General features: G+C 38.8%; 1 protein-coding gene across 1 annotated transcript in view; it reads left to right on the top strand.

The window, feature by feature from the left end:
* Positions 1-6,127, top strand: part of LOC103465980 (uncharacterized oxidoreductase YjmC-like) — an 8,731-nt gene extending 2,604 nt beyond the window's left edge. Inside the window, 11 exon segments of the mRNA XM_017305155.1 lie at positions 1,496-1,613; positions 1,615-1,645; positions 1,766-1,954; positions 2,116-2,181; positions 2,262-2,335; positions 2,534-2,653; positions 2,874-2,997; positions 4,054-4,172; positions 5,249-5,344; positions 5,591-5,701; positions 5,919-6,127. Of these exon segments, the coding sequence (XP_017160644.1) occupies positions 1,496-1,613; positions 1,615-1,645; positions 1,766-1,954; positions 2,116-2,181; positions 2,262-2,335; positions 2,534-2,653; positions 2,874-2,997; positions 4,054-4,172; positions 5,249-5,344; positions 5,591-5,701; positions 5,919-5,984 (1,114 nt within the window). The 3' untranslated portion in view covers positions 5,985-6,127.
* Positions 6,128-9,605: the final 3,478 nt, after the last annotated feature.

Here is a 9,605-nt window from a genome sequence, read left to right as displayed (position 1 = left end):
AAAGAAAGAAAGAAAGAAAGAAAGAAAGAAAGAAAGAAAGAAAGAAAGAAAGAAAGAAAGAAAGAAAGAAAGAACGAACCCCATCTCACTGCGAGATGATGGCGCCCACTGAGACGGAGACAAACTAACGGAGTGATCGACGCTCTAACAGGTGGCGTTCCCAGCGCGGATCGTCTCCTAATCTACACAGATTAAATCAGCAGGTCGAGGCTGAGGATTGAGAAACAATGACAGTCAGCAGATTAGTGGGGCCACTAATCAGGAGTTTCTGGAGAAAAGCAAAAGCAGAAGCTGCTTCTGCAGCTGGTCTGTTTATGCATGAAAAGTTATTACTGAGCGTCTTTACAGTAACTTCTCCTGTTTCAGTTTAGATTTTTTGCACATTGTAAACACAATTCAGACAGAGACATCTGGAGAGTTGGGTAATATATATATATATATTTTTTTTTTTTTTTCCCATAAATTTGACCGTTTATTGATGGAACAGAAATCGACAGGCAAACCAAAAACAATAATTTTATAATAGTTTTCCACGAGCCACGCTGACCAAACATATGAAAGAAGCTGTTCTGCTCATGAGAGCAGAACCGAATACGACCCTGAACAAACCATCCTGATGACGAAACACGGTGGTGGGAGTATCATGCTGGGGGCTACACACACACACACACAATCCATGAATGAAACATGATGAAGGTTTCAACATCTGTGTGAGTGTAGCAGAGGCGTGTCCTTCCAGCAGGACAACGACCCCAAACATATAACCACAGCTTCGGGTCAGATATTAGAATATTGAGCTAAAAAGTGTCCTAGTCAAAGTCCAGATCTAAACCAAATGGAAATCTATGGCTACAGACTCTTTATCCAGTCTGACTGATATTGAGCTGTTTTGCAAAGACTGTGTAACACCCCCCCCCACCCCCCAAATATTTCTAAAGCAAAGTTAGTAAATAAAACCTTAAGATCTGCAGATGTAACTGTAACAATACAAAGACACGCCACACTTTGAGTTTAATTTGTAACTCTTGTTAAAGACCATCCATCATTTTGTTTGCAGTTCAGAATTGTTCTCCCCTCTATAATTACTCATCAGATGAAATCCATTGAAGTTGAAAGTGAAGCAGAGCCACGAGGTTCCTTTTTCACAGCTGCACCCAAAGCGAGCGTAAAGACAGCCGACGTGTCTTGGTCTGTATTAGAAACGCGGCGCCGCGCAGTGGTGCGATGCGGCGCGATGCGGCGTGATGCGATGCGGCACGATGCGATGCGGCGTGATGCGATGCGATGCGTTGCACTCGCTGACCCCCCTCTGTTGCATTTAAGCTTCGTTCTGGAGTGTATCACCACTGTGTTACTTTGTATTTCTGTTCCTCTTTGTTTCTCATGTTCCATGCTCCACAAATTTTATTGTAATTCTTTAATTAAAACAACAACAAAAAAAATGCCAACACAGAGCAGAGAAGTGAGCGTTTTCCTGTTTTCTACCCCCATGCAGATGCATGATTAGCCAGCAGGAGGTGCAAAGCTTCATTGAGAGGTGCCTAACAACCGTGGGCGCCAAACCCCATCATGCTAGCAGCCTAGCCGAGGTGCTGGTGACCGCAGACTGCAGGGGGGCACTATAGCCACGGGCTCAACAGGATGGGTCAGTCGATGTGGAAGCTTGTAAATATCCACCCTTCAGTGTCCATAACGGCAGCTTGTCGTTATGTTGTACCGTTTGACGTCTGCTGGGTAATAATCCCTGCCCAAAATGTGCTGACAGATATGAACCTGAAGGACATACAGACAGGAGTGTGTGCAGTGGAGGGCGAGCCCGTGGTGGAGAAGGAGAGCGCAGCCACAGCGCTGGTGGACGGGAACAACCTGCTGGGCCCAGTCGTGGGAAACTTCTGCATGAATCTGGCTATTAGGAAGGCCAAAGAGGTCAGCATTGGCTGGGTGGTGACGCATGGTGGGTCCCTCGTGTTCTCTGGTTTTAATAGAGGCTGGGAAACAGAGTCAGGTTAGCCATGTTGATTTGCAGACATATCTCAATAGGTGATTAGGGAAGAAAGGCAGGCAAAGAAAACAATAATAAACGGATGATAAACTTATGTCACTCTGCTCTCAAAGGCTCTAACCATTTTGGAAATGCTGGTTATTATTCAATGCAAGCCCTGAAAGAAAACATGATCGAGAGTGAGACTTCCCTCTCTCCATTAAAACTTTTTAATTTTATAACCGACACAAGTGAAGTATGTCTTCAGTCGTCTCAATAGTATTTATGTCGTTTCTCCAGGGTATGTCATTTACCAACACCTCCCCCTTGGTGGCCCTCCTGCGAGGTAAAGAGGTAAGAATGTCATGTAATCCGCAGAATAAACCCATATGTGATGCTTCTGGACGTCAGCAATTCCCAACTGAGAGGCTTTTTCCTTCTTTAGTCCCTGCATTTCCTAAAGCCTTAACACAATATAGAATGCATGTCCTAGATTTGTACATTCTCTTACATATAATTCTTGGAAAAACAATGTGAAACTGCACCCTGTAGCGCACGTTGGGCACCAACCCGCTGAGCGTGGCGSCTCCCGCCGAACACGGAGACAGCTTTGTCCTGGACACGGCCACTTCTGCGGTAGCGCTCGGAAAGGTGAGAGCCGGACTTATTTTGGTTTGTTGAAAAAGAGAGCAGCACATTAGTACTGAAAAACCTCGTTTTGAAGAGAATCCCAGCTTAGTTAGTCGACCTTTTGATACAATTAACGTTTATTCATATACCCGTTAGTCGTCCRGTTAATGTCAAACTAGGCGTCGCATTTAAAATCAAATCAACAGCGTTAAATATGCGTAAAGTCTTCGTTCTCACCTGGTTGAGGTAATGCGCATACAAGTGGAGCTGAGGCGATCCGATCCCTGATGGATGGGGCTGTGACCCGAAGGGACACGTAACAACGGACCCAACGAGTGTTCTGACCGGAGGAGGACTGGTCCCCATCGGTGGCAGTGAAGCCACAGGTTGGAGAATATGATAGAAATGAACATCAACATTAATTTGACTTTAATCTTTCTCCAATTCCCCAATTCTATAAACAGTAAATTATTATTCAGTGAATATAAATTGTTCATTTGGATGCATCTGATCTACAATTTAGTATCATGCAAATTAGAAACAGATGCAGTTGGGCGTAATGTGTGTCGATTATTTTCTGGATGCTTCTGTTGCTGAAATTGGGCTTTGAAACTGAATTACATCTCATGAACATGAACAACCATTGCATGTTTATCATCAAAGTATTTACAATCAAATCTAACACTGTAATATCACAAACTGAACAAAATCACCACCGGGCGTAGTTCACACTCCAACCACCAGATGGCAGAAAAGTCCTTCCAATGTGACACTTGAGTCTTGCTCCTTAGCTTGATTAAGACCACAAATTGTTTGAGGCGGATTCAAATGAACAATAAAACAATATTAAGATATGAAGCACTCTAACCTAGAACCAAAGCAGAAGGTTCTAGGTATTGTAGACATTGTTTTTCTACACTCTCACTTACAGGGTTCAGCTTTGTTTCCCTGCCTTTCCTTTAGGTTCTTAAACAGTTACTGGTTTAATAATTTACACTGCAAAATGTTATATATATATATATATATATATATATATATATATATATATATATATATATATATAAAATAGTTGTTTTTTGTTTAAATCAAACACACAAGCCCTGATGTGTTGATGGCACTAAGGGTTAATTAAATCTAGTCTCACAAATGTGCATCTTGGCATAAATTCAATAAATATCTTTACTTTTAGAAATTAGGATAAAATTTTGATATAAAAAATGGGCTATATTGTCCATCCCTTGTCTTTTGTAACTTATGATTAGTTTATTTCTCAGTTTTGTTCAGAAAGCTACACGACAAAGAATCACCTCTCCAAATCTTAGTCCCAGGTTTCGTTTACCTTTTACTTTTTGAATCCATGAAATGGATCCTAAAAGGGAACGAACCTGTTAGAGAGCATAATGGTGGAGTTATATTTATTGTGGCTCATTTGTTGATAGCAGGTGGCTACAAAGGTTACCGTCTTGGGATGATGGTGGAGGTCTTCTGGGGGATCCTGGCTGGAGCCCAGTACAGCAAATACGTCCGCACATGGAAGGTCACCGACTGCGTCGCCAACCTGGTACGTCCATGCTGTTTTTATCCGTTTTCACTTTTGACTTTGAAATATAGAAACATACAAGTCAGTATGTTTCATTCCTCTGTTTGTTGATAACCGAGGCACCAACTAGTTTTCTTCAGTGCCGTTTGTAAAATCCTCTTTAAAGAATAAACAGCAGACCGAGTGCTGCTGAGGTCTGAAGGTCATTTTTAGCAAAAACAAAAGTGGTAAAACACAGTACAGCACATGGAGAAGCTCTTATAACAGGGACTATGTTGTATCATTTGGTAGTTATAAATCGATTGTGGGGTTCCTCTAGGATTTGTTCTGAGCCCACTTAAATTTAACATGATTGATTTCTCCCATATCAAATGATTGAAAACTACGTCTGCTTCCATATTTATGCTGATAAAGCAGCTTTTTATTTGTGTCGTCGCCTGACCTTAGTCCATGAGTCTGTCTCTCTGTAACACCAGTGAGTGGATGAGTCAGAATTTCCTCCAGTTTATTGCAAATAGGTTAGAAGTTTGGTCTGAGGAAAGCAAGGACAGAAAGAAGCACTCTGTTTTAAACTTTAACAACCACCAATCTTAAAACGCCGCCATGAAAATGAGTTTCCTGTTGAAATGGGACATAGAAAAACTATAAAGCTGTCTTTAGTGGTCTCTGTTAAAGAAAAAAAACAAAAAAACAAACGAGGCAGCTCCTCCATGATGCTGCTGTCAGAGTCCTGGTATATCTTCAAAATGGTGGTGTTAGGCCAAAGTTAATTACTGATTTGATTTGGCTACTTGTTCAGTGTTTCCAGGACCAGAACTAAACAAGACAGCATTTAGTTGCTATGCCTTTTGCTCTGAACTGACAGCATTTTTTTTCTCAGTCTGACTAATGAACTGTTTGTCTATTTGAAGAATGAATTGAAAGACAAAATTTGCATTTAAATAAAAATTAAATTACAATTTAATTTTTAAAGTTGTCTTTCAGTAATTGATATGTCTATGCAATGTGCTTTAGATACTAGGATCTGTATTATTTTTTGCATCAGTGAAAAAGGGAGTCTGTACTATCTTCATAATTTGTCCCGTTTTGGATTTCAGGGTCAGTGTTTTGTTGCAATCAACCCGGAAAACTTTGCTCCCGGATTCAACGAGAGAATGTCGGATCTGCTCTCCATCCAGAGAGACCAGGACCCTGTGAGTACGCAACGCTTTGAAAGAAAACAGCAGTAGCACTTTAGGTATCTTAGCTTATGTTTTGTTTAATAACCCAGAAAACAGACTCCTAAGCCTCTTAAGAATTTGCTTTAAGTTGTAAAATGCAGCCAGAGGCAGCAGCATATGTAAATGTAATTTTTTGTGTGTGGATTGAATAGGAGAAGAGATTTCCTTCTTTTCTCTCCAACTTTTTATTTTTTTTTTGTTTTGTTTTTTTTGCTGCAGGCTGAGCCGGGCTCGCCTGTTTTGGCTCCTGGAGACCCGGAGAGGTTGAACATGAAGAAGTGTGAGGAGATAGGGGGAATACCCTACCACATCAACGTTGTCGAGTACATAGTAAGGGCTGAAAAATGTCCGACATTAAGCAGGTTTTTCTTTTACGCATTTCTTTCTTAGAAATGTAAGATCATGTAAGCTAAATACATGTCGAGCATTAAACATTATGTTCCACCCCGACAGTTAAAAAGCTCTGCTAACCTACGGCGGCTTTAATTGAATGCGTTTTGATTCCTAGAGCAAGCTGCTGACTTTACCTTTGCATTTGACTCTGCAGAACGATTATGTGAAGAAAATCGGCGTCAGCCAGCTGCTGCCATGTGACAAGGTCGTCTCCGTTTAGACGGTCAACCATGGATCTGTTGCTTCTACTCACTTTAACGCCAACGGAAGGAAACTTTATAGGAACAGGGTGACATTTTTAAAGCTACAAAGTCAAAAATTAACAGCAATTATCAGTCTCAAGTTATTGAGACTGATAGAGGAAAAAATAGGGGTTCATTTTTTCAGTCATATTTTCATCATGTTGGTCCATTTAGAAATGTCAGTTTCAAACTAGAAAAATAATTAGCAAGCTAAATATTTAGCCTAAAATAAAATATATAGCTAGCATGCTAAATATTTAGTTAGCAAGTTCAATATTTGGTTTCACACTAAATATTTAGTTTGCTAATTAAATACTTCGCTTACCTAGTTAAGTATTTAGCTTACTTAAACTCTTAGCTAGTTAAGCGAAGTGTTTATAAATATGAATAACCTGAGGTTTGAAAATCAGACCTCCTATTTTTTCAGGCTAAATGACTCAGATAATTGTTGTTAATTTTTAACTACGTAAACTCCATATGTAGGGAGATTGGATTGGTACAAAATGTATATTTTGACATAAATACTTAAGTTATTATCGTACTAATCTTGCTATATTATCCCTTTGTAATGTAATTAGTCGGTTCAACTTCCACGGTGTAGCTGTATGTAACAACGTCTACTGACTCAGTTGTGCAGAGCTTTTTGTGTGGACTTTGCATTTCCTCCTAGTCTATTTATAGGTTTTGTCCTACTGCCCAAACACATGTTGTGTTGACTGGATTTAACAGTTTGAAGGTCCGTTGCTGTTGTTTGCCGTTTGACACTAGAAGAATCAGAAAATTAATTCACGGATAAATAGAAATGGGCAAATTTCAAAAAGTTGTAACGTAAACCTATAAGATATGAGGGAAAAATAAAATTTTTCAAGGAGAGGAGGAGATACAAATTTAAAAGTAAGCATCTAACGATCACACAGTTAATCTCAGATTATAGCTCTGTAGTTTTGGTGTTGAATGTGAGTTAAGATTACGCATTTATTATTAACTGAGCCAGTCATTTCCTGTTATGGAAACATTTTAGTCTTATTGAAAATATTCAGGAACTACTCTACTAGGGTGCATAAAATTATATAGTACAGATAAATGTGTTAATTCAATGGCAGGATGTTCTGCTTTTTTTAAGTTTATGTCACTTACAGACTGTAAACATCTTGTACAAACTTTAAAATAAAAACGTTTCTAAGTATTTGGGTTTTCACTCATCATTTCCCAAAACGTCCCCTTGGTGACTAAGAAATATTATCATTGAAAAATTACAAAAGTTGAGATGTTTAATCTAACATTCATTAAATGTTTCATTACAGTTTTAATGTAGCTGCATGTAAAATATAATGTCTGACATGTTGAACTTTTCCACAAAGTTGTGGAAAAGATCAAGAACAAACTTCAATGTTTCTTATTGCCATATCACGTTAAAGGCCAACATAAACCCATGCATGACTTAAGAAAAAGAAAAACGATCATGGTTTTCAAAATTCAACCTTGAAAAGTGAAACATACATTTTGTTGTTCATGAAAAAAATACATACTGAGGGATAAAAGAGTGAAGAAGGCCTGAATACAAAGCACTCGAAACCAGATTTTTATATCTACAAATGTTTTGAAAGCAGTGGATTATTTTTATTTCACATAATAATCAGGCATTATTTTTCATTGTTCAGTCACATATAGTTACAATAGGAAAAAAAAAAGAATTGGACCGCTTTTCATTAGAAAAATAAAATTATTTAAATAGAAGATCTCACAAAATAATTTTTCAAAAGTTAATTTCACTTTTAAAAAAACATTTTTATCTGTTTTGTCATGAAAAAATTTGTTTTATCTTTCAAACTTGCTTGAAAAGTTCCTAACTTTATCTTTTAGCTTGTTTATGTTTACTTTAATCATAATTTTGGATCATAACTACAACTTTATTTTAAAAATTACTTATAGGTGAGAAATATTTGGACAATGTGTGCATGCTGAAAACAAAAGGTTTAATCATTTCATCTGAATTTATGTGGTAGGTGGAAACTCTCTTGGGAATAAATCATCCTTTCAAGTTCAAATTCAAATGTTTTTATCTTTACTCCATCATAATCATAAATTGTTTGCAACGTTGTTTTTTTTAATTCCAGTATAGATTATCGTCGGTTTACAGATAAAAAGCTAGTTGATACCTTCACAAACTGGCCTCCAGAACCATGAAGGAGAAGGTGGACTCCACCTTCACAGATGTCTAGATTAGGACCTTAATCTGCCATGCAAAAAGTTCTGGCACTGTATTCTGGACCCTGGATGTCCAGTTCACACTCCACTGGTTGCAAACAAAAGAGGAGAAATCAACAAATCAATGGACTTTAAATCCCACCAGGGGAGGGAAAGGAGGTGGGGACAGAGTGCTGTGGGAGTGGGACCAGTGAGTTTTGGACTAGTGAGTGGGGTGGGGGGCAGATGGGCAAATTAAGAAGCCAGTTCAAACAGTTGTTGTATGAGGCAGACTTAAGAGGTGTGTGTGTGTGTGTGTGTAGAGGGGTGGATGTTTGGATGGATGGATGCTGGGGGTCTAATCTGCCCTGGCCTTGGCCTGGTGCCCTTCTGCGGATTAAACGGGGCCCCTAAGAGCCCAGGGAGCACCGCCGCTGGCTGGGATTAAGCAGATTCTAACAGGTGTTTTCTTTTGTGACACTAAGGGGGGACCAGTCCATCACTCGCTCAAAAGATCAAATCATGAAGTCGGTGGTGTGTCGATGCCGACAAGGCAGACATATTTGTGTATGAATTGGATAATGKTTAGTTTGTGCTTTATTAACCTTATAAGACCTAAGTTTCAAATGTCCGCCTGGGTATTTTTGCTTATTTTAATTGTACACAGTTCTTCAAAATGTCCTGTGAGTAAATATATATTGCCCATTTATCCATAACAACTGGAACTTTAAATATTTAGCAAGTTATTTTCACAATTTACCGTCTATTAAAACACTATTTCATCAGATTACTTTCACTCCCTGCTACGGCGGGGGTGAATTTACCAGTAATAACCCGATATCGGCTGGAAAGCGCAACGTCTCCCCTTTAGAAACTGTTTGAATTTGCAAGATAGCACAACTTGTGGTGGAATTACGGTATTGCAAATTTGGCTGGATCGTCGGCAATCCGTTCAGTCTGGAAGGGTTAAAAGAGAACCGGTGAGTACCTTAAGAAACGGGATCAGAAGTTAATAAGATGTAGGCAAGTAAGTAAAACATCCACAACAAATGATTTGCATCCATTATGCTTAAGTGATGTGTTGAGTATTTTAGGAGAATGTATTCATTTCTAGAGAACTTTTCAAAATATAGGATGCTTTTTTCATCCAATACAAAGACAACACTTAGATTTTTACACAATGTTGTAGGTTAATGTCTTGCATAACATTACTCGGAATGATTTTATTTGGAACGTGTCTGTTTGTGATTTGATAAGAGAAAAATAAGAGCCACAGAGTCACAGATTTCTGCTCAACATTGGTGTAAATTAGTGAGCTTTGCAAGATCACCGGACTTTAGGAACGTGTGGATCTGCATGTCATCAGCATAGCATTGACAAGGCGGTTACATTTTTTGCATGAGGTGATCCAA

This window comes from Poecilia reticulata, linkage group LG6, assembly GCF_000633615.1.
Source record: "Poecilia reticulata strain Guanapo linkage group LG6, Guppy_female_1.0+MT, whole genome shotgun sequence".
Taxonomy (NCBI): Eukaryota; Metazoa; Chordata; class Actinopteri; order Cyprinodontiformes; family Poeciliidae; genus Poecilia; species Poecilia reticulata.
This window is presented reverse-complemented; position numbering and strand designations above follow the sequence as displayed.